This window comes from Polyodon spathula, chromosome 18, assembly GCF_017654505.1.
Source record: "Polyodon spathula isolate WHYD16114869_AA chromosome 18, ASM1765450v1, whole genome shotgun sequence".
Lineage (NCBI taxonomy): Eukaryota > Metazoa > Chordata > Actinopteri > Acipenseriformes > Polyodontidae > Polyodon > Polyodon spathula.
Window position 1 is genome coordinate 857,780 of NC_054551.1, and position 24,631 is coordinate 882,410.

The 24,631-nt window shown below is 45.0% G+C and overlaps 4 protein-coding genes across 4 annotated transcripts in view; 3 read left to right on the forward strand and 1 right to left on the reverse strand.

Moving 5' to 3' along the window:
• Nucleotides 1-8,193, forward strand: part of rgs11 (regulator of G protein signaling 11) — a 14,626-nt gene extending 6,433 nt beyond the window's left edge. The window contains exons 7-17 of the mRNA XM_041277727.1: nucleotides 421-497; nucleotides 1,235-1,316; nucleotides 2,694-2,762; nucleotides 3,548-3,571; nucleotides 4,199-4,260; nucleotides 4,772-4,885; nucleotides 5,454-5,569; nucleotides 6,496-6,583; nucleotides 6,708-6,846; nucleotides 7,029-7,111; nucleotides 7,345-8,193. Of these exons, the coding sequence (XP_041133661.1) occupies nucleotides 421-497; nucleotides 1,235-1,316; nucleotides 2,694-2,762; nucleotides 3,548-3,571; nucleotides 4,199-4,260; nucleotides 4,772-4,885; nucleotides 5,454-5,569; nucleotides 6,496-6,583; nucleotides 6,708-6,846; nucleotides 7,029-7,111; nucleotides 7,345-7,486 (996 nt within the window). The 3' untranslated portion in view covers nucleotides 7,487-8,193. The remainder of the gene's footprint in view (nucleotides 1-420; nucleotides 498-1,234; nucleotides 1,317-2,693; nucleotides 2,763-3,547; nucleotides 3,572-4,198; nucleotides 4,261-4,771; nucleotides 4,886-5,453; nucleotides 5,570-6,495; nucleotides 6,584-6,707; nucleotides 6,847-7,028; nucleotides 7,112-7,344) is intronic.
• The window catches only part of arhgdig (Rho GDP dissociation inhibitor (GDI) gamma), a 45,571-nt gene extending 30,202 nt beyond the window's left edge, over nucleotides 1-15,369 (reverse strand). The window contains exon 1 of the mRNA XM_041277729.1: nucleotides 15,284-15,369. Within this exon, the coding sequence (XP_041133663.1) occupies nucleotides 15,284-15,314 (31 nt within the window). The 5' untranslated portion in view covers nucleotides 15,315-15,369. The remainder of the gene's footprint in view (nucleotides 1-15,283) is intronic.
• Nucleotides 14,653-15,370, forward strand: LOC121330861 (retinal cone rhodopsin-sensitive cGMP 3',5'-cyclic phosphodiesterase subunit gamma-like). The gene is made up of 3 exons (XM_041277731.1): nucleotides 14,653-14,803; nucleotides 15,136-15,176; nucleotides 15,294-15,370. Exons 1-3 carry the CDS (start codon nucleotides 14,664-14,666, stop codon nucleotides 15,368-15,370), a joined length of 258 nt encoding a protein of 85 aa, XP_041133665.1. The 5' UTR covers nucleotides 14,653-14,663.
• A 4,624-nt stretch (nucleotides 15,371-19,994) lies between these two features.
• LOC121294111 (retinal cone rhodopsin-sensitive cGMP 3',5'-cyclic phosphodiesterase subunit gamma-like) lies at nucleotides 19,995-21,564 on the forward strand. Its single transcript, XM_041217681.1, has 4 exons — nucleotides 19,995-20,097; nucleotides 20,760-20,924; nucleotides 21,224-21,264; nucleotides 21,364-21,564. The coding sequence occupies exons 2-4, from the start codon at nucleotides 20,785-20,787 to the stop codon at nucleotides 21,438-21,440; spliced, it is 258 nt and encodes an 85-aa protein (XP_041073615.1). The 5' UTR covers nucleotides 19,995-20,097; nucleotides 20,760-20,784; the 3' UTR covers nucleotides 21,441-21,564.
• Nucleotides 21,565-24,631: the final 3,067 nt, after the last annotated feature.

Below are 24,631 nucleotides of genomic sequence, written 5' to 3' on the forward strand. Positions count from 1 at the left end.
TGTGGCAGATGGAACATGCCTGGTTTTCTAGCCTGAAGCTGAGAGGTTAATGCACATGCATTCATCAGCATCTCCTTTTGACAATATGACTGCAGTTTTATATACTCCGGGATTCTAGTGTTTCTCCCTCCTTAACCTTGAGCCCAAGAGGAATAACACATGCTCTTCTACTCCGTCCTGATATAACCCTGTAGCCAGATCTACTGTCAGTCCGCGTGTGTTCAGGGACCAGAGGAGTTTCTTCCACTGTTTCCAGTTCCACGTGTGTATTGCATTGTGCATGCTAGGAGCCAGGCTTCAGGAATAGCACTGCCAACAATACAGCTCCTACTGAGCAGCTTATAAACACCTTCCTGGGGTGCTGGTCTCTTTCACACTGCTGGCTGCTTTGCACTAAACGTCCCTGTTTCTCCATCACAGCACAATTACAATCTGCTGCACAAACGTATCAACCACACATGGGACTTCGTGGTGATGCAAGCCAGAGAGCAGCTCAGGTAAAAAAAATGTGCATTTGGCTTTTTAATTTTTGTTATTGTACTATCGATTTGTTTCCATTGTAAATCTTGAAAAAAAAAAATACTGTCCCGATTGCAAGAAATTGTACCCGATTCAGAGAGTGTGCTACCAGGGTACAGCATGCTGGTAGAGTGCTGAAATGGTAATATAGGATGATCAATACAAGGGGCCCCCCGAGTGCCACATCCAGTGAAGGTGCTCCGCGTGGCGTGCTGGATGCGCCCTATGGCCTGGAGAGCGCAGGTTCAAATGTCATTGCCGACCTTGACCGGGAGTTCCTAGGGGGCGGCGCGCACAATTGGCCGAGCGCTGCCCGGATAGGGAGAGTTCAGGTCGGCAGGGCAATCCACAGTTCACCGCGCACCAGCGACCCCTGTGGCCGATAGGGCGTCTGCGGGTCTGCAGTGATCTGCACAGATCTGTGTTGTCCTCCAGCACTGTAGGTCTGGTGGCTTCGCTGTGGAGCCACAGTGCGAAAAATGATGAATTGGCAGGAGCACGTTTCAGAGGACGCAGGTTCCAGCCTCCGTTCCCTAAGTGGCCAGGGGGTTGCAGTGGTGAACCGGGATAAAAATAATAATTGTGCATTCCAAATTGAGGAGAAAACCAGGGTAAAAACCACTGGTGACGACAAAATTAAAAAAATAAAAATAAAGCACCATCAACACACATCACAGAATTCTAAACAGATCCCATTCTTTCTGCTCACTGACAGGGCAGCGAAGCAGAGGAGGAAAGCTGATCGGATTGTGCTGGAGTGCCAGGAACAGGCCTACTGGCTTGTGAACAGACCTCCGGTAAGTCACCTGTGAGTTGTGGATGTCTGTGCAATTTGGTTTTTGGGGATGGTAACAATCAACGGGGCCTTGCAGGTTTGATTGTAAAAGCACCTCACTGCTTTAAACCACACTCACAGAGCTACAGAATTCCCTTTAATATTTAGAAATACAGATTGGCCTTTGGTCACCCCCTACCTGAGTGTCAGGAGACTGGGGTCTGGGGTCTGGGGTCTGGGGCTGTCCTTTAAAATTCATAAGTCTTCTATACATTTAATAGTGCCTACTGTAATAATAATACAAAATAAACACATTTCCTCTTGTGTGAATCCCTTAGTGGTTTTCACTGAGTTTTCAGACCTTTTGGCCCTTTTTTAAAGGTACATTTTCAGTCCCTTCCCTTCCATTCAAGCTCTTGTTTTGAAGTGTGAAATCTTTCAAGGTAATGCGCACCAGGTTTCGCCTTCTGTTTCAATGCAGTCGTAAAATATTCAGATAGCAAGAAAGCCAAAAAATAAGTTAAAAATCCCTCTTGGGAATAAACCACTGGGAACAGTGAAGGTCAGAAAAGCACAACGTTGCTTCATAAATAATCCAGAACCTCCTGAATAATATAAAAGACAAAGAAACAGCCTTGTGGTGTGGAGACGAGAGGAAGCGTTGAAACTGGACACTCGCAAACACCTTCTCCAGGAACGGAGGGTCAGGGGGTAACTCTTCACAGTTGGAAGCTGAAACCCTTTGAAAAGCGTTGTGCACCTGACTCTCCGAAAAGGATGCAGTTGTCATTTTTTTCAGATCTGTGCTTTTCAGGTGAACCCTATAAAAGAATGTACATAAAGACCGTAATAGATTGTACATCTCTGCCGGGGGAGCTGCATGCACTCGGCTGTTCTGTAAAGTGCTGCACAATCCATGTGCTAGGCTAGGCAAACTCATTTTAAAGAAGCTTTTATCTCGGAGCAAAGTAAGTTAGACAGAGCCATTAAGTAGCAGAGCCCAGTTGTGTGTGTGTGTGTGGGGGGGTTTGATTAGAGTCTGGAAGGGCTCTGTGCTTAGCTGTCCCTGGAGGGGCTGGTGGGGTAAACACATTGCAGACGGAAAGTATTCACAATTCCATAACCATTTGTGCTTATTTTTGTATCCGCATTCATTGAATACTTTCAAATATTTTAGGGATATATCTATATCTAATATATGGAGAGAGACAGGAAGGTGTGTAGTGTGCAGCACAAGGGCAGCTACAGTTCAAAGGGAGAGCACACTGGGAGACTCATTTTTGGGAGAATCAGTCTGGCCAAGGCAGTGAATGGAGTTGCCCAGTTGTATAGCTTGGTTTGAATGAAGCAGAACTGCAGCTCACTGTAACGGCTGCCGTTCTCTTTTCTTTTTTTCTAGCCAGGCACTTTCGACGTCTTGGAGCACGGCCCTGAGCGAGGGAACTGCCTGCATTCCCGAGTCCAGCTGGTAGTTTGAACTTTTAGAGGCTCTTAAATTCAGAGTCCTGTGGCTAACTCTGAAATGAAGCGTCTGCTGTCTGTTCAGTTTTGCTTTAGTTCATGGCGTGTGGCAAAATAATACGCTGAAAACAAAAGCTTCTGTATGGCTTTGCAAATCCACAGCCTTAAATTGTTTTGATGATACTGTTTTCAGATAACAGGCAAATTATTATTATTATTATTATTATTATTATTATTATTATTATTATTATTATTATTATTATTATAAAAATGTTTTTACTGTGATATGTTTTTACTGTGATATACTGCAAACACTGCTTTGGCATGTTACTGTAAAAAAAAACAAAAAAAACAACATAATACAATAGAATAGTGTGGATTATTACAAATAACAACAAAACTGCTATAAAGTTAATTGCAGCATAGGTTACAAATGTTAATTTAACAAATACATTCATGCTTTCATTGAAAAAAAACTAATCTTACCCTTTTTACTTTTTGCATCTCATTCTCATAAAGTAAGTATTGCTACTGGTTTTAAATTCCACCCAAAAAGTGCTACACTGAGTGTGTGTGTGCGCGTGCGTGTGTTTGTTTTCTGTGCACAATTCAACATTATGGTATTACTGAATAGCACACAGTGACATCTGCTGGTTTGCTGCTGTTGTTGCAACGAGCAAGACAATATTTAATTGTGAGAGGAATACACTGTGAATAATTGGTTATTAAATATCATTACATTCATTTAAAATGCCAACGTTGTATTTATTTATTTATTTTTACCCAGAAAAGAACAGCGAATACTACAAAAAACAGGTAAGAGCCAAGATGCATGATGGGAGCAGCCCTGTATCATGACAACGTAAGGCACTTTATGAGCGAGAGGATCAGCGCTCCTCCGGTTCCTAGCAGCTGATTGATCTCATTGATCATACCTTAAAGGATCCTAATTATTCACAGCACTGACAGGGATCGATAACCCACTCCTCACTACTGTCTGTGTGAAGAAGTGTCTAGAGATAATTGATCACATGGGTAGAAACAGAGCAGCAGAGATGTACTTTATGCTGGCTGAGGTCAGGAAAGGCTAAAACAGCTGTCCACGTTTGTTTCTTGAGATACTGGTAAATACCGTACTGCATCTTCAAAGCAGCAATCCCTTGCTGTGTCCTGACGACCTCAAACACACACACAGGCCCGTTCTCACCGAGATGTGATGAGATGTGAACTACTGCATTTGAACAATTCATTCAGAGAGGTATATCATATAATGGTAACAGTTTCAAATAAATGTAGCAGTAGAGCACAGCCTAACGCAGTGGTTCTGTGTGCAGTAAAAAGCAGCGCGCCCTGGCTTGTGTTTTTTATGGAGTAGTAGATTGACGTCTCCTAACTCGTCTCTCCTGGTTTTCTTTTTGATTTGCCGTGCCTGGTGGGATCCAGATTGAACTCACGAAGAAAGCCTTGATTCGGCCGCGGGTCAAGTCTTCCGTCTGCATGGAGTGGTAAGCAGAACCAGCTCTCGCTCCTTCCCTTGCTTCCTGGGACCCTGGCTTGTTCACTTCATGCCTCTGAAAGTGGGCTTAGAGAACGGCTTACAGTGGTCTGCGTCACTGCCAATTTAGTCTGGATACTTTTGCTTTTTCCGTTCCAAAGAGCAAGCCTTTTGTGCGGCCAATTGTGCGCCGTGCCCTGGGAACTCCCGGCCCCGATCGGTGATGGCATAACCTGGACTCAGACCAGCAATCTCCAGGCTATAGGGCGATTCCCGCACTCCACGTGGAGTGCCTTTGCTGGATGCATCACGTGGGAGCCCCCCCTCACAGAGAGTTTCTTTAAGAAACTGCTAAAGCATTTTAATACCACTTTTGTTGCAGCCTTAAAAAGGCCTCTGTGCTAGTTTAGCTATAGGACAGCAGACCATCCCATCCCTTCTTACTGAACAGTAGGTCACCAGTTCTTTTTAATACACCTCTCTGCTGCCTATCCTAATGTGCGTGCTTTGTGATCTGTCAGGTTTATGAAGTACACTGAACAGTATCAATCCCATGATCCCATCATGGCAGGATGCCTTCCCAGCAACCCGTGGATAACTGACGACCCCATGTACTGGTCAATGAACGCCAGCAAGTGAGTAGGCCCTCCGAGTAACCTGGCTGAGCTTGCACTGGTTCAAAACACCTTGCAACCCACTGCCCATGCAGTCTGTGCACTACTGAACAATCTACAAAGAACAGCAACCCTGCTTCTGAAATTCTACTATAGAATCGGGATACTAATATTAATATTGTAACTGGAGTTTAATATCCCCTCACAATCTGTATTGTACACCTCTGCTGTGCACACATTGAGACGCAGAGACACCCTTATAAAAGTGTTTGCATGCTATTCTTCCAGTTTTATCATGCACTTACAATAGCTGACCCTTGTTTGCCATGTTTATTAATATCATTTACCATACCTTGCTGTTCTTTACAATGCTTACCTATGCTTTATTACACTTTGCTTTGCTTTGCTTTTCACCGCACGAAGCTTTTATAAAGGCAGGCTTGGTTTGCTTGGTTCTAGTTTCATTCAATGAACAGGTTTCTCTTTTCAATGCAAGTGAAATACAGAAGCTCTTTGAGAGTGTACCCCTTGTTCTACTGTGTTACGTGATCTTGTAAAATGCAATCCCTTTCCCCTCTCCTTCCCTCAGTGTGGCGATCCCAACCAAGCTGAGGGTAGAGCGCTGGAGCTTCTCCTTCACAGAGCTGCTCAACGACCCACTGGGACGCAAAGAGTTCATGCAGTTCCTGGAGAAAGAGTTCAGTGGTAAGCAAACCCGACCAGCACAGAGACTCGGTACTGCACATGCACAGTGCAGACCCGACCAGCACAGAGACTCAGTACTGCACATGCACAGTGCAGACCCGACTAGCACAGAGACTCAGTACTGCACATGCACAGTGCAGACCCGACCAGCACAGAGACTCGGTACTGCACATGCACAGTGCAGACCCGACCAGCACAGAGACTCGGTACTGCACATGCACAGTGCAGACCCGACCAGCACAGAGACTCAGTACTGCACATGCACAGTGCAGACCCGACCAGCACAGAGACTCAGTACTGCACATGCACAGTGCAGACCCGACCAGCACAGAGACTCAGTACTGCACATGCACAGTGCAGACCCGACCAGCACAGAGACTCAGTACTGCACATGCACAGTGCAGACCCGACCAGCACAGAGACTCAGTACTGCACATGCACAGTGCAGACCCGACCAGCACAGAGACTCAGTACTGCACATGCACAGTGCAGACCCGACCAGCACAGAGACTCAGTACTGCACATGCACAGTGCAGACCCGACCAGCACAGAGACTCAGTACTGCACATGCACAGTGCAGACCTGACCAGCACAGAGACTCAGTACTGCACAAGCACAGTGCAGACCCGACCAGCACAGAGACTCAGTACTGCACATGCACAGTGCAGACCCGACCAGCACAGAGACTCAGTACTGCACATGCACAGTGCAGACCCGACCAGCACAGAGACTCAGTACTGCACATGCACAGTGCAGACCCGACCAGCACAGAGACTCGGTACTGCACATGCACATGCACAGTGCAGACCTGACCAGCACAGAGACTCAGTACTGCACATGCACAGTGCAGACCGACCAGCACAGAGACTTTCTTTCAGTGAGATGCTGACTTTGAATAAAGAAAGTGTCTTTGTTTTGTTAATCAGCTGAGAACTTGTGCTTCTGGGAGGCATGTGAAGACCTGAGACATGGAGAGCATTCAAAGATAGCGCAGAAGGTGGAGGATGTGTACCAGTGAGTATCCACTGTCACTGAATCGTCAGCAAGCCAATGGAAGTACAGTTAATCAGTGCTTTCATTTGCTATAACCCTTTGTAAAGTGAAAAGAAGCTCACCTGTTTGGCGTTGTGCTCCCCAGACAGTTTCTCGTACCCGGGGCCAGCAAGTGGGTGAACATTGACAGCAAGACGATGGAGAAGACCCTGGAGGGGATCAAATCACCACACCGCTACGTCCTCGACGACGCACAGATGCACATCTACCTCCTGATCAAAAAGGTGAGGTCACGAGACCCGCTGTACAACACAGCCGAGTGGGGAACACTTACCACACCAAAGTGTAATAAAGCATGGTAAAGCACAGGCAAGCAATCTAAAACCAGTGAGATATGATAAAGCATATTAATAAACATGGCAAACTGCTAAAACACTGATTTATTATTTTTTTCCCTGGTTTTCAGGACTCCTATCAGAGGTACATGAGGTCACAGATGTACAAGAGCATGCTTGCCAGAGCCATCGTACTGCAGGAAACCAAGAAAGGGTATTGATCATTTTCATTTGCATCTTGATGTTGTCGGGGTAGGTCCTTAGGCAGCAGAATTGTAGGAGCTAGATTCTTAATACTCCGCATTGGCGCACCCAATGAAAGTACCAAACCAGAAATAAACAACTCATACCACATATAATGTGTGTATGTGTTGAAACCTTCACAATAGTAGACCCTTGTTTGCAGAGTGGTGTCCTCACCTCTCTCTCTCTCTCTCTCTCTCTCAGCCTCAGCATGTTTCCCTTCACGAGGAGGCACCGTCACTCCAGCCCGAGTCCCGCCCTCCTGACTCAGCCTGGAGAGGATGCTGGGAAAAGTAAGCCCCTCGCGACGACCACGCCCGGAACCGTCTCCCAGGTGGAGGAATAAAAGAAAGCCAGCGCTCGGCACTCGCTGCTCCCCTCTTTCTCCTGAGAGCTCTCCTGTCTTCCAGCTGCTCTGCAGTTCCCACCTCCAGCGCCTCACTGCAGCTGTGTGTGTGTATACCTGGACCAGCAGGGAGGAAGATGAATGTATCAGTGCCCCCCACTGTCAAACATTTCTCAATTTTTTAAATTTTTTTTTGGAGTGCAGGCACCAAGAATGTACATGAGATTATGGTGAGATTATATGGCCACGGATTAAAACAGCAGCCACAGTTGCCCAACAGAACTGTGTGCTGCGCTGCTGCTACGAAACACATTTTAAAACATGAAATGAAAACGCACGCTACCCCAGCGATGAGCTACCGCGAAGGTGAAAGACAGCCCAGAAAAGAGGAGTTGTGAACTGGTTCAGCAGATAATACTAGCAGGCTGAGTGTAAAGCGACTATATTGGTTCAGGGAATAATGTTAGTTTTATGTTTACATGCCATTTTTTTGCATGTGTAGTCACTAATTAGGAACCTATTACCTGCCTCCAGTATTTCAGGGGAACCATTCCCGTGGGACACACCCTAGAGAGGCAAGGGGAGGCGGGTGGAGTGTCTGTGAGATTGTGAGACAGCTCGAGGGGCGGAAGGAGCAGCACACAGCTCCATGTATATTCCTGGGAATGTTTCTGATTTCTCCACACTGCTGTTTCAGCTTCTGAATAATAAACAACCTTCAACTGATGAACAGTGTGCTTTAATTTTACACACAACACAGCACAACATAAAGTATTCCACGGTTCATAATACTCACCATCTCCAATCCCCAATTACCATTGCAGTTATTATACTGAATATAGCGTGTACAACATTCAACCACGCTGATCCGGGGGTGTAGGGAATACAGTATTCAGCAGTATGTTCGTTGCTCAAATTGTATTATTATTATTATTATTATTATTATTATTATTATTATTATTATTATTATTTCTTAGCAGATGCTAATAGTTGATGACTTACAGTTGTTAAAAAATATCACAATACAAAGTATTACAAAATAAACCACTTAAAAAAAATGGTAGCATCTTCACCTAGTCTGCTTTACTCCCAGTACCACTGGTTCACTCCCATTATACCCAGTGACGACGCAAGGCCTGACTTCAACGGAATCAGAGGTTCACTGGCAATGCCCTCCAGCACTGTATCCCAGGATGCTCCCCACTTCAGCCTACCCTTCTCCCAGCTTCAGAGCCCCAGACAGGGTGTGTATCTGCTCTTCGGCTCCCTTCTCCCTGCCTGTCGCTATCTAGACCGAGAGTGCAGCCCTGGCATGCCCTGGACCCTGCAGCAAGCCCAGTCCTTCTTCCCTCTGTGTTGTGTGTACAATTCATTCATTAAATTCTTGATCACAACATCGCATAGCATACCTGCAGCTTCAGCAGAAGCTTGTGCTTCCACGGGACTCAGTGGGTTAGAGACCTAGGCATATACTGATACTAGGACACACAAGTTTGGTTTGAAATCTGATAAGTGCTCTTTTGAAGTTTGCATCCAGCCTGGAGACATTGTTTTTAAAGGGCTGTCAGCACTGTGTTGCTCTGTAAGACCTCCTCGATGAACTCTGCTGGTGCGGGCTGCTCTTCAGCAGACTGGTGTACAATTAGCTGCAGCAGGCAGTGTTTGCACTGATCCTTTCCGAGGCCAATGAACCGCGGGCAGGGTCCAAGCAAGCGTGGGGAGGAACGGCAGGTGAAAGTCAGTAAGAAGCCTGCTGAAATTCCTGGCTGAATGATTCACTCTCAGTTCTCTCTACAGCATTGGTTTTGTTGAAACTGTAAACAAATTTGCTTCATCGCTTCTCGTATAAAATCTGAAGTGTTACTATGGTTTTGAAATAAGGCAGCATAGCATTTTGACAGGTGCTTGTGTTTGAATACGCCCTGCGGGGTTTTTTGTACGAATGGAGGAGCCGCTATGCGGTGCTTCTCTCGATTAGGGTTGCGTTGCTAGGCGGAATGGCTCACTCAAGCAGAACTGCTGTTAAACCAAATCTTACAAATCCACCCAAGATATAAAACACCAGGTCAGCTACAAACGAGAGAGGGCCATTCGTCGCTTTAATTATATAAACGTTACAGTTTTACCTTTTCACAGCGGAGAGCACGGCTAGCAAGCCATAGTATGAACTCGACTTTCAAAAGGTTGGCAGGATTCTTCTACTCGGAGTTTAGGGTCTCAGATGCACCCTTCACTTGTCAGTGCAGTATTTTTGTTCTATTGGCTGGCTGTCTGCAGGTGGTTATGTGAAGAGCGACATCTGGTGCCAGAATAAAACAATTGCTGGAGTTCTCAATCACAGGCAGGCGACTTAATTGTATTCCGCCATATGCCATATATTAAAAAAAGAAAGCCTATTAATTTTTCCTGGATAATCTAAACCACATAGTGAAGAATCATCCCACATCAATGTCATTTATACACTCTCTACACTACACGCTAGTGAACACAAAATACATACATACATAAGTAAGCAATGTTGTGAAAAAATTTCACTTTTTGTAACTAAATACGTTTTATGAAAGTTTGGCACGGCATAGTTAAATAAAAACAACATAAAAAAATGTGTTACGTGCGTGTGATTTCACAGCTCTGCGTCCGATCTGTCGGCGCTGTGTTTGCCTCGTTATCCCAGGGCTGTCTGAAAGGCCTGGCCTCTGATGCATATTGCTTTAATGTTATTAATGCTTCCTGGAGGTTTAGAGTTGATTCCGTGGTGGGCGTGTGCCAGGGGAGCACTCTGAATCACTCTGCACTCTCTGCAGAGTAGATGCAATCTGTTGATGCGCTTGTAATAGTTTCTAACGAACTCGGACCTTACTCAGTCAGAACAGTGACCTAGGCTCTCCGCTAAAGACAAGTTCCGGTCAATGCCAACTCTGTTTCGAAACGCTGGACGCCAGAGAAAGGGAGTCTTCAGGGCCAGTCAGGCATGCACAATGATATGTTTCATATTTAATTAGGAGCAGTCATGCAAGCATGACTTTATTAAGTCCCTCAATACTAATTTTTTTTTTTACAACTCATGGGACCCCTTAGTGAAATAACTACAGCACTCTGTGAACATGCCTGGAATACCCTCTATATATTTTCTACAGAGCATGCCAGTGTAAAAGCTGGTGTATGAATTGTCGCTGCACCATAAGTGGGTCCAATAGGCTTCATTGTGGGGAGAGCCCACGTTACGAGGTGTGCAGAGCAAAGACTGTTTAGTCTAGCTTAATTCTCACTTGTATTTGTCTTTCATTCTCTCATCCTCTACATCAATGTCAGGCCCAATACGCAAACAGTCAGAATGTAAAGGTGCATCAATTCAAACCCTATGAGGTATAGACACACATTTCAAACAGTAACCAGTGCCTGTCCTACTCCAGTGTTACATGGGCCTGTTTATAGTCCAAATCTTGTAATGCTTTTCTTCAGTCTTCGTGAACACAGGGACCCTGGCACACATCGGGTAAGAGACTCAGCCGATGCACCTGAGCCAGACAAGACGAGACTCGCCCATGGTCCTCTGGGACAGACCTAGAGACAGGCTCCCATCTAATAGACTGCCACCGGCAGGGGCTTGTCAAAACACACCAAGACTATCACTGGCGAAAAACACACATAAGCTTTTCTATGAAAATCAATCAGAATTCCTAGAGCACTCTAGTCACAAGTCCCAACTTTTTTTTTTTAATATGATCAAGCCACGGAGAGACCCAACCCCTTTGTGAATCCACTTCTATAAATATGTAATGAATGCTTTTGAGATTGGTCTCTTCCTTTCTATATGATATCAGGAAGCATCCAGGGTATACCACAGGGACTCCTGGAGAAGCCATGTCAGCAGTCTGGCATGTTTGCAAAATGCCAAGGACAGTTTACACTGAATGGCAATATCAGAGACGATTAAAAAACATTGAGAATGGGAGTGTTGCTGCTTTCATTTTATTATGGAGAGGGAAGTTGGTTCTGCGCAGATTTAGATTTTATATATGCATGTTCAGCATATCTAACAAGAACCAACAAGCTACTTGAATAAACCTATTTTATTATTAATCTCTAGTCTGAGGCTGTTGTGGTTTTGGGTGTGTAGGGGGGGAGGGGTGCGTGGGGGTGGTCTACACATACTGTGGGTGCGTTGTACAATACTTGCATCTCCGAGTTGGCGCAGCAATACTGTTTTCTCGCGAGAGGAGTACAGCATCATGGCGGTAGTGCGCTTGCGAATCCTCTGCATTCAGTACTGCATTCCTCTGTCCAGAAGGGGGAGCCAGATAGCCAGGTTCGGAATGGTGGAGACACAAGCAGTGCTGAGGCATTCACTGGGAAGAGGTGGATCCTCTTGCAAAAAAAAACGAGTCTTTTTATTCATGCATGTAGTGTGCTTACAGTAAAATGAGTCTGTGCTGTTAACTAGACCAGCCAGATGACCTGGTATTCACTGTGCTCCTCCTTTACAAGGTAGTCCTTTATCCCCCAGAAACAGTTATAAGGCGGCAGTTAGAGGTTGAAGGTTTAAGGAATTTTTACATGTTATTAGTTGTTCCATCCTGCTTTGTTTACTGATTATTTGTACATGTTATTAATTGCTCCATCCTGCTTTGTTTATTGATTATTTGTACATGTTATTAATTGCTCCATCCTGCTTTGTTTATTGATTATGTGTACATGTTATTAATTGCTCCATCCTGCTTTGTTTATTGATTATTTTATAAATAGCTGTCATTAGCTGGGCCGGACCACAAGGGTGAGCCTGCCTGGCTGTTGAAGAAAACAAAGACAAAGACTGCAGTGCAATTATGGCATCGCAAGCATACACTATATATAGTTAACACATGGATTGCTATGGATCTTGTAGAAAGCGGGGATGGATAATTTTACATGCCGCTGGTCTAGTTCCCATAGACATTACCCCTTTAACACAAACCAGCCCAGCCAGTAATGATTGCCTTATGGGGCTACGCAGGCTCAGTGAAGGGCTTGTCCTGCTGATCTGAATGCCTGAGAGCTGCACGGCTCTCAAAGCAGGACTTGATTTCATCAGGTTCTGGTTTAAGCAATGGCAGATCAACAGCTTGTGAGCTTGCATCCTTTCTGCATTCATACTGGTATTCATTCTTTAAATAATTAAAACTACTAATAATAATATACACTTCCATTCAGCGTGCAATCTCTTACTGTACGGACAGTACGATGCATGTTTTCAGGGCTCGGTTGGAATGAAGACTACAGCAGGATCTGAACTATAATGAGATTACTGAGTTTAAGATACTTAGAAATTCTGCAATCAATTCAAGTCAACTGCCATCATTGTGAGGCAGACCGAACCTTGCAAAAACTGCCAGCTGGTATTAAGACTGAAAAGCCATTGCACAAGTTATGTGGTTAATAATGCTGTTCGTAGACAGTTCAGATCCATAGGTCTTAACGTCCCTGTCCTGTCACTCCCCTCACCTTGCACAGGGCTGAGGGCTCACAATGCTGTGAAGTATAGTTTGTGTAGGAATACAGAGCAGCAGGATTGGAAAGCTGCCCCAGGCTGTAGCTGCTACTGGACACACGGCTCAGTATTTTTCCATTCCACTGGGAGATTGGTAGATTTTAAGTAAAGGCTCAGTTATACTTTGCAATGCTGACACATCGCTGCCGGGTATAAATAGAGCAGGATTTGGGATTGCTAATCCGGATTGGAAATGTACCTGTGGACAAACAGAGCTGCTGGTTCTGCAGTGTGCATCCTTTCCCTTCCACTGTGCAGGCTTCAACACACACCAGCTGCTTTTCAGACCCGTCATTTGCAGATTCATGTTTATATCAAAGGCTAAACACACCCTGCATCATATTTTATTGAATCAACCTTTTTCTAAATTTAGAAGCGCAATCTTTTGATGACAAAGCACGTGTAGTAATGCCAGCTGGGTGGGATTAGTTACCTGCTGCATGCTTCTATTTCTACTGGTTCCATTCAATAGTGCCAACACTGTGTAGACCATTCAATCTGACCCCACTGAATAAAGCCTCCTTATGTTGCAAAAGGTGTGGAAAACGAATCTAAGCAAGGATAAGCTTGTGCTTCTATTGTGACCAGCGTGATGGAAATGATGGCAGTGCTTTGTGGGTAGAGGCGTATGGATTTACTGCAGCTTTAAAACTAAGAATAAATCAAATCATGCAAGTGCTGCATGCAATCAGCTTTAGCAAATCAGCTTTACATCCAAAAAGTGCATCGCACAGAACAGGAAGTGGTCTGTGAGCCCTGCAAGATTCTTACGATTTTTACTATTATTAATAAATCATTTCCTTTTTAGAAGTAAATAATTAAGAATATTTATCTCAAAGCAAAATGCATTTCGCACTGCCGACTTTACTTCTTGAGAAAATGATTGGTGAAAGAAAAAAAAAAACACTTTTCTTAGATGGGGAAATTACTTTCGGCATTGTGAAAACTTACCGGAGACCTCATCCCTATGCACCACCAAGACAGGCATCTTTCTATGATATCTTTTCACTGTGTCCCATCAGGTGCAATTAATACTTGAGCTAGCTGAACTGTTTCGGCTGCATGCTTTTGGAAATGTTCCCAGCGTGTGCACACCCTATTAAAAGAGTTTAGCAATGCTGGCAGCACTGAATACCAATCGAAGCCAGGATGGGAAGGGTTAAGCTCTACAGGTAGCCTCCTGATCTGAAGGGTGGGAGCCGACCCCCTCCCCGGGACTGAGCACGGCATTAATGATGTCAGCAATCAGCTTGACCCACTATAAAGACAGAGTGTGCAATTAGGGTCCAATAGTTAACATCTCCTCTCAGCTCTCTCAGCGCACTGGCTGCTAGCCCTGCTTCACAACACTCTGGACTGTAAGTATGCATGCTTTTGCTTTTGTTCAAGCCAGTCAGCATTTGTACATTTTCTGCAGCAGCTGTTATACTGTGGTAGTGTTTTAATATACCTCATTGAAATTGTAACTCTGCTAAGTGTCAGAGTTTATAATCATTCAATCAAAACGAGCCACATTTAGGACCACCGTTACACTGGAGTTATGAAAAAAAGGATTCTGCAGCGGAACGACTCCTTTGTGAAAGCATGCTGTGATTGTAATGGATTGATGTTTCTGTTCTGTTTCCTCTAGCTTGCTTGCGGTTCTGAAACATGACCATTGGGAGCAGCTCTAATACCAACCCCACCAAAGTGATGAGGCCCCCTGCCACCCCTCGGATAGGACCCCTCAAATTCAAACAGAGGCAGACTAGACAGTTCAAGAGCAAGCCCCCCAAGAAAGGAGTACTCGGGTAAATACAGACGGGAACCACGATCAGGTCCTGCAGTAAAGCTGTTAGACTGCATGAGTAGATATAATAATACAAGGAGAACATGCTAGTTATCTGCATGAGTAGATATAATAATACAAGGAGAACATGCTAGTTATCTGCATGAGTAGATATAATAATACAAGGAGAACATGCTAGTTATCTGCATGAGTAGATATAATAATACAAGGAGAACATGCTAGTTATCTGCATGTCAGGTGAATGTATAACAGGCTCTCAATGTAGTTATTAAACATCTGTTTCACATTTTGTTTAAAAACTGTCCTGAGATTATTTTTTTATTCTTTTTGCAGTTTTGGGGACGACATCCCTGGGATGGAGGGCCTTGGAATAAGTATGCAAATGAGTTTCTACTGCCTAAATCAACATGCGGAAACAGATGATTTATAAACTTTACAATCGATCAATGGATTCTTACTGCTTGTTTTTTTTTTTCTTTACCTCCTTTCAGACTTCCATGACATCTGCCCATGGGAAGCTTTCAGTCACTTGGAGCTCCACGAGCTGGCCCAGTATGGTATTATCTGAGGAGGGCAGCACGTCCCTCCGCCTCTCCTCTCTGCAGGACATCAGCTCCCCATGCAGAGTACCTGCTCTCACGCTCTCTGCCGCAGCTGCTGTTTAGATGAGAAGCAGCTCACTACAATGCGGATGGCCAGCAGGGCAATGCCAGAATCAAACCCGGGCTTTACGATCCTCTGGCTATTGAGAACGCTGTAGTGCCCCCCCTACCCCTTTGTGATATATATTTCAATGTGTTTTGAAATGCGCTATGAAAGAACCGCAGGACCTGTCCCATGTTATGGTGCATAGATTTTATTTTTGTTTTCTTGCTTTGTGTAAATGCACTGGTGTTTGACATTATGTCTTGTATATAGTTCACATGCCTGCTCTTCTGTTGCTGCAAACTGTTCTCTCTTGAATGATGCACGTCAATGGCTGCACAATGAGAGCGAAGCCTGCTGACCTACCAGAGACCAAGCTGTAAGGTTTGTGGTTATTATAATTATATCAACTATGCTAATAGTTAATAGTTATTTATTGTTAATTATTACATATCAATGAAGAGTAGCTGTTAATCAAATGACATTTATTTAAAAGGTTAACATCCATTGGTTATTGATAATACAAAAACAATACAGTTATTGCAATTTATATCTTTAGACAAAATATAAGAGTCAACTAGTTTTAAATGCTTACAGGATAGGTGCCCAATACCTACCTGAACCAGGACCATTCTCACAGGTCAGGACAGGTGTGCAATACCTACATGAACCAGGACCATTCTCACAGGTCAGGACAGGTGTCCAATACCTACATGAACCAGGACCATTCTCACAGGTCAAGACAGGTGCCCAATACCTACATGAACCAGGACCATTCTCACAGGTCAGGACAGGTGTGCAATACCTACATGAACCAGAACCATTCTCACAGGTCAGGACAGGTGTGCAATACCTGCATGAACCAGGACCATTCTCACAGGTCAGGACAGGTGCGCAATACCTACCTGAACCAGGACCATTCTCACAGGTCAGGACAGGTGCGCAATACCTACCTGAACCAGGACCATTCTCACAGGTCAGGACAGGTGCCCAATACCTACCTGAACCAGGACCATTCTCACAGGTCAGGACAGGTGCCCAATACCTACATGAACCAGGACCATTCTCACAGGTCAGGACAGGTGTGCAATACCTACCTGAACCAGGACCACTCTCACAGGTCAGGACAGGTGTGCAATACCTACCTGAACCAGGACCACTCTCACAGGTCAGGACAGGTGTGCAATACCTACCTGAACCAGGAGCACTCTCACAGGTCAGGACAGGTGTGAAATACCTACCTGAACCAGGAGCACTCTCACAGGTCAGGACAGGTGCGCAATACCTACCTGAACCAGGACCATTCTCACAGGTCAGGACAGGTGCCAAATACCTACCTGAACCAGGACCATTCTCACAGGTCAGGACAGGTGTGCAATACCTACCTGAACCAGGACCACTCTCACAGGTCAGGACAGGTGCGCAATACCTACCTGAACCAGGACCACTCTCACAGGTCAGGACAGGTGTGAAATACCTACCTGAACCAGGAGCACTCTCACAGGTCAGGACAGGTGTGCAATACCTACCTGAACCAGGAGCACTCTCACAGGTCAGGACAGGTGTGCAATACCTACCTGAACCAGGAGCACTCTCACAGGTCAGGACAGGTGTGAAATACCTACCTGAACCAGGAGCACTCTCACAGGTCAGGACGGGTGTGAAATACCTACCTGAACCAGGAGCACTCTCACAGGTCAGGACAGGTGTGCAATACCTACCTGAACCAGGAGCACTCTCACAGGTCAGGACAGGTGTGCAATACCTACCTGAACCAGGAGCACTCTCACAGGTCAGGATTTGGAGGACGTTGTCTCGGTCCTGAATGAACCCAATGAATTGTATCGTGGTCCAGTTCATATCTTAACTCGGCCGATGCCTGTACGTGACTAATTGGCTACAACGCTTTCCTGTGTTAGCAGGACCCACGTGCTGGAGTTAGTAAAGGACACCCAGTTTAACCCTTTCCTGTGTTAGCAGGACCCACGTGCTGGAGTTAGTAAAGGACACCCAGTTTAACGCTTTCCTGTGTTAGCAGGACCCACGTGCTGGAGTTAGTAAAGGACACCCAGTTTAACCTTTCCTGTGTTAGCAGGACCCACGTGCTGGAGTTAGTAAAGGACACCCAGTTTAACGCTTTCCTGTGTTAGCAGGACCCACGTGCTGGAGTTAGTAAAGGACACCCAGTTTAACCCTTTCCTGTGTTAGCAGGACCCACGTGCTGGAGTTAGTAAAGGACACCCAGTTTAACCCTTTCCTGTGTTAGCAGGACCCACGTGCTGGAGTTAGTAAAGGACACCCAGTTTAACCACTCTCCTGTGTCAGCAGGACCCACGTGCTGGAGTTAGTAAAGGACACCCAGTTTAACGAGCAGGACCCACGTGCTGGAGTTAGTAAAGGACACCCAGTTTAACTTTCCTGTGTTAGCAGGACCCACGTGCTGGAGTTAGTAAAGGACACCCAGTTTAACCCTTTCCTGTGTTAGCAGGACCCACGTGCTGGAGTTAGTAAAGGACACCCAGTTTAACCCTTTCCTGTGTTAGCAGGACCCACGTGCTGGAGTTAGTAAAGGACACCCAGTTTAACCCTTTCCTGTGTTAGCAGGACCCACGTGCTGGAGTTAGTAAAGGACACCCAGTTTAACCCTTTCCTGTGTTAGCAGGACCCACGTGCTGGAGTTAGTAAAGGACACCCAGTTTAACCCTTTCCTGTGTTAGCAGGACCCACGTGCTGGAGTTAGTAAAGGACACCCAGTTTAACCCTTTCCTGTGTTAGCAGGACCCACGTGCTGGAGTTAGTAAAGGACACCCAGTTTAACCCTTTCCTGTGTTAGCAGGACCCACGTGCTGGAGTTAGTAAAGGACACCCAGTTTAACCCTTTCCTGTGTTAGCAGGACCCACGTGCTGGAGTTAGTAAAGGACACCCAGTTTAACCCTTTCCTGTGTTAGCAGGACCCACGTGCTGGAGTTAGTAAAGGACACCCAGTTTAACCCTTTCCTGTGTTAGCAGGACCCACGTGCTGGAGTTAGTAAAGGACACCCAGTTTAACCCTTTCCTGTGTTAGCAGGACCCACGTGCTGGAGTTAGTAAAGGACACCCAGTTTAACCCTTTCCTGTGTTAGCAGGACCCACGTGCTGGAGTTAGTAAAGGACACCCAGTTTAACCCTTTTCTCCTCACATGACAAACACCCAACGTATCTTAATATGAACCCTTCTTTAGTTCATTGCTAACTGTACAAAGCTGCCTCTGTACCCCTCAGTGTCCTTGACTGTAACTGATATTTCAATAAAGCCTTTCTTTCTTTCACCTCGCACCTCTCTTACTTTTCCTTAACCCACTTGCCTTTCCTCTGGACAAGCATGTCCTTCAGCATTCTACTGATGTGTTTTAATAAATCGTGATCCTCAGTGAACCATCCCAAATCACCCCAAAACCCTGATCACTAAATTCACAGCGGCAGCAAACTCTCCATTTGACTAATAAATCTATTAACAGAAGAGCAAGTTGTTTCAGTGTGGAGTCAGTGGTAAAGATGGAGTGGTTTGAATGGGGTTTAATCAATGGAAGCATGGGGGTACCCTTATAAAAGCCCCCCTAGTAAAAGTACAGCAAGGTGTAATAAAGCACAGTGAAAGCATGGCACAGAATAGCGAGGTATGGTAAAGCATATTAATAAACACGGCAAACCAGGGTAAACTATGGGAATTGCAGAGTATAACCATGGGAAAAGCATGGGAAAACTGCAAAGATGCAGTGCAAAAATACTCTCTGTTCCTAAAAAGCTGTGTGGTATAAAGCCACGGTTTTCTCAACACACACAAACACAGCTTGTCTGTTCACAAGGCTACAGGCGTCTCATCACTTTATTTACTTCAGACTGCTTATCTTAACTCTGCTGCCAGTCTTACCCTCTAAGCCTCTTGCCCTAGTCCTCTAAATTGGTTTCTTAATCTGTTATAGATGACGTTGCACACTGCATCCCTGCTGTCTCTGTGTCTGAACCTTACAGATGAACAATTGATTTAGCTGCCACTGAAAATCCTGTGGAAATCAGCAAACCAGCTCAGAAGACGTAGAGAGAGATCAGGGATTACCAGGGATTGAGGGGGAGACAGAGAGACGGCAAGATGACGATGCCATTTGTAAAATGTTACCAAAGTGTTCACGTCATATTCAAAGGGCTTAGGTATGCAGGCAGCACTGAATCAAATGTGCACTGACTAAAACAGAAGGCCAGTATCTGTGCATCAGCATGTTCTGTTTGTCATTGTTTTTACAAAGTATTACCGTTCTGTGCCACCTCTTGTAACTGGGATTGCTCTGTTTTGTTTTGATCATTATTTAGCTGTCTGTGTGTTCTTTTGCCTGTGTATTTAATTAGACATGTGTTTTTAATTATATAGCGTCTTGAAATCAAATATACCAATCAAAGCCAGGTTGGGCGGGGTTAATCTCTAAGGTAGGAAAGGAGGGAGCAGCTCAGGTCACCTGTGTCATTAGTGATGTCACAGATCAGCCTGGCACACTATAAATCTCCTGCTTCACAAGCACCCTGTCCAGTCACTGGTCTACACTGACAGAGGGAGAAAGCAGCCCAATAATAAGACAGTTAGAGGCACTCTCTGTTGCATCACAACGCTCTGGACTGTAAGTATGCATGCTTTTGCTTTTGTTCAAGCCAGTCAGCATTTGTACATTTTCTGCAGCAGCTGTTATACTGTGGTAGTGTTTTAATATACCTCATTGAAATTGTAACTCTGCTAAGACTAGTCTATAAACTAACACTTATCTCAGTAGACTTACTGGTATCTGAATCACAAACATGGCCCCATTAATAAAGCACAAGTCCATGCTGTTTGAATCCAGCAAGATAATCATACAGTTCTCCTTTGGGCAGTTTTCACACAGGGAGCATGCATTGCCTCACTTGCATCTTTACTGTTTGACCTCACCTAGCTGTGTTCACCTCCGTATTGAGAAGAAATGACATGCAGAATACAACTGCCCTTTTCAAAACCATATTCAAAATTCCCAAAGCAATAGGCAACAAAGGTACTGTTAAATTTAAACGTTCACTGTTCATGTAGAATACATATGTAATACCTGGCTGAATATGCCACATGAACATACTGTGATTATATTTTTTTTTATCAAAGTTTAAACTTCAAGAGCGTTCAATCAAAATAAGCCACGTTTAGGACCAATGTTACACTGGAGTTATGAAAAAAAGGATTCTGCAGCGGAACGACTCCTTTGTGAAAGCATGTCGTGATTGTAATGGATTGATGTTTCTGTTCTGTTTTCTCTAGCTTGCTTGCGATTCTCTCTTGAAACATGCCCATTGGGATCAGCCCTAAAACTAACCCCACTAATGTGATCGGGGGCCCTGCCACCCCTCGGAAAGGACCCCTCAAATTCAAACAGAGGCAGACGAGGCAGTTCAAGAGCAAGCCCCCCAAGAAAGGAGTAAAGGGGTAAGTTCAGAATCAGACCCTGTATTGCCTTGAGTAAACAGTAAACCTGTTACAGTCCTGCATGAGTAGATATAACAATACAAGATGAACATGCTAGTTATCTCATGAGTAGATATAATAATACATGAAGAACATGATAGTTATCTGCATGTCAGGTGAATGTACAACACGCTCTCAATATAGTTACTGAATGTCTATTTCACATTTTGTTTAAAAACTGTCCTGAGATGAAGCTATGTAATGGACTGGCTCATTGCAGGATACTGTCAATCATTTTTTCTTTTAAATCTATTTTGCAGTTTTGGGGATGACATCCCTGGGATGGAGGGCCTTGGAACAGGTATGGAAATGGGTTTCTACTGTTTCAAACAGATGATCAGTTGTATAAACTTTACAATCGATCAATGGATTCTAATTCTTAATCTTTACGTCCTTTCAGACATCACTGTCATCTGCCCATGGGAAGCTTTCAGTCACTTGGAGCTCCACGAGCTGGCCCAGTATGGCATCGTCTGAGAGGACCAGTACCCCAGAACTCCTCGCACTTAGCATAAAGCTTTCTTTTGTACTAGTTTGCATTCATTGAGATTGACTTGTGTCAGTGTCCTTGACTGTAACTGATATTTCAATAAAGCCTTTCTTTCACCTCGCACCTCTTTTACTTTTCATTAACCCACTCGCCTTTCCTCTGGACAAGCATGTCCTTCAGCATTCTACTGATGTGTTTTAATAAATCGTGATCCTCAGTGAACCATCCCAAATCACCCCAAAACCCTGATCACTAAATTCACAGCGGCAGCAAACTCTCCATTTGACTAATAAATCTATTAACAGAAGAGCAAGTTGTTTCAGTGTGGAGTCAGTGGTAAAGATGGAGTGGTTTGAATGGGGTTTAATCAATGGAAGCATGGGGGTACCCTTATAAAAGCCCCCCTAGTAAAAGTACAGCAAGGTGTAATAAAGCACAGTGAAAGCATGGCACAGAATAGCGAGGTATGGTAAAGCATATTAATAAACACGGCAAACCAGGGTAAACTATGGGAATTGCAGAGTATAACCATGGGAAAAGCATGGGAAAACTGCAAAGATACAGTGCAAAAATACTCTCTGTTCCTAAAAAGCTGGGTGGTATAAAGCCACGGTTTTCTCAACACACACAAACACAGCTTGTCTGTTCACAAGGCTACAGGCGTCTCATCACTTTATTTACTTCAGACTGCTTATCTTAACTCTGCTGTCAGTCTTACCCTCTAAGCCTCTTGCCCTAGTCCTCTAAATTGGTTTCTTAATCTGTTATAGATGACGTTGCACACTGCATCCCTGCTGTCTCTGTGTCTGAACCTTACAGATGAACAATTGATTTAGCTGCCACTGAAAATCCTGTGGAAATCAGCAAACCAGCTCAGAAGACGTAGAGAGAGATCAGGGATTACCAGGGATTGAGGGGGAGACAGAGAGACGGTAAGACAAGATGGCAAGATGGCAATGCTGTTTGTTAATGCATTAGCCTTTCCACCTCTCAAAGCCTCTTGTGATTCAAAATCTAATTTAAGTCACAAGAGGAATGAGTTTCACCCTTGTGTCTTTGTGTTCACTTTATCCTGCAGAACATAAGAATGGCTGCAAGGTTGCTCAGGACAAATTCTGTAGAGACATTCACCCCTGTGTGTGAACCTGAGGGGGGCAGCAATGCAGTGCCAGAGCGGCTTGGAGATCTGAGGGTTCCTCTACAGCCAGATCAGTGCAGATACCAGAGTGTGTTCAGTCGTACTGGATTTGTGAACTGACCCATTCTTCCATGAAACCAGCAGTGCTGTGCTGTGGTAGTTTCATTCTATTGGGTATTACCTGGGCCGAACTGAAAACAGAGCACAGAAAACAAAGGCATCCAACAGCAAAACACAAAAGTGCGCTGTGCAAAAAAACCAACACGGTTATTATTATATCTCTAGCCAATTTGTTAGATTACTTATTACATGGCGCATCAATTTCGGTTATGGTAAACACACGTTGGTAATTTAAATATCCATTCACTTGGATGTGTCTTAGATACTCACACAATATCATATATATATATATATATATTATAAAGAGAATAGACCACCACTAGTCTAGCATTAGGCTGTTTCATGTTTCAAAGTGCATCGGTGTGTACTTGAAATAATAACTCGGCGGGTTTTCAATTTAGTTTTGTTAGGACACTATTTTATTATCTTCTAGGTTAAGGATTAATAGCAGCTTGCAGTCCGCACTCTTCCTGCCTGAGGGGGCCCCTCTTCCCAGTGCTGCCCAGGGTCTTTCCGCTCTGGGGGCGTGGGGGAGGCAGCAGGAGCAGCACGCTGCTGGATATCAGAGCGTGCCAGAGGCTGTGAGTGTAGTAGTAGTTCCGCTCCGTCTCCAGCAAGGTGAACACGGCGATGGCGAGCATTGCCATCCCTGCCCCGGGCAGCAGGTCAAACAGCCAGCGTCTCCGGGAGCCGGGGTAGCACTGCCCCTTCTGTAACCCACGATGCACCTGGAGGATCACACAGACCGCTGAGCGAGAAGGAGCTCACCCCCCCGGGGATGCGTTTATAGTAAGAGAGTAGTTGTCTGCCTGCTCTGGTATTAAACAGACACAGAGACTCCAACCCAAATCTAGGGAAGGGATCTAGCGAGGTATCCTCTGAGGAACATCAGATCACTGTGGTCTGTTGCCCATGGCGGCCCTACACCCAATGGAGAGATGTTTTTGTCAAGCTCTAGAGTATATTTTGCGATTGCTAAAATAAATCAAGGCAGTTCCATATATGTATCAAGAAGCATGCCAGTTCCAGGACAAGGGATTAACCTTCAATGCCCGACAGAGATGCCACTCAGGCTGTCTCATTAGATTTAGGGATGCATTACAAAGGAGCCTTCGGGAAATGTAAATTATCAGCGACTACGCGGCTCTGGTAAACAGCGTTTGGCACAAATCAGGCAACAGCTGCCTTTCCAACGTCATTCCCCCACTACCTGGAAGTACTAATTGCCCTCCAGACCTGACATTTCATAAGCTAGGGGGTTAACCTTTGCAACAGGAGATATAGCGGTAAGTGTGTTAATAATAATTAACACAGCTACTGTACCCAGGTGGTCTCATTAACAGTGTTCTTTAAATACATCTAATTTATTGCCTCTCTTAACAGTACTAGGATGCAATGGAACTCTACAAGAGGGGGACCTGTCAGGACATTTAAAATCTGGCACAGTTAGAAGGCGACATATGAAACCGGTAAAGGACAAAGAGCCATTATAGGAAAGGGGAAACGATGCAATATTTACACAGTTCTCTATCTGGAACCATAGATAACATTATGATAAATCAGAGGTCTAGCTAAAGTTATACTCCAAAACAAGGTTTGATCACCTGTGGGTACCCACACATTTGAGACCTGCATTAGCAGGAAAGCTGAAAGGCTACTCCGAGGTTCCACTGGGAAGGACTCAGCACTACGTACCCAGGTGGTCACCAAGATGGCAAAAGCAAAGAGCGATGGGCACAGGATGTTCCACAGGCCCCTGGGATTGAGGTGCAGAGACATGGCGATGAGCAGGGAGCCAGACACAAGCAGCACCTTCACAGAGAGAGAGGAGGAGAGAGGGACAGAGGGGGAGAGAGAGAGAGAGAGAGAGGGAGACAAGGAGAGGGGGAGAGAGAGGGGGAGAGGGGGAGAGAAGGGAAG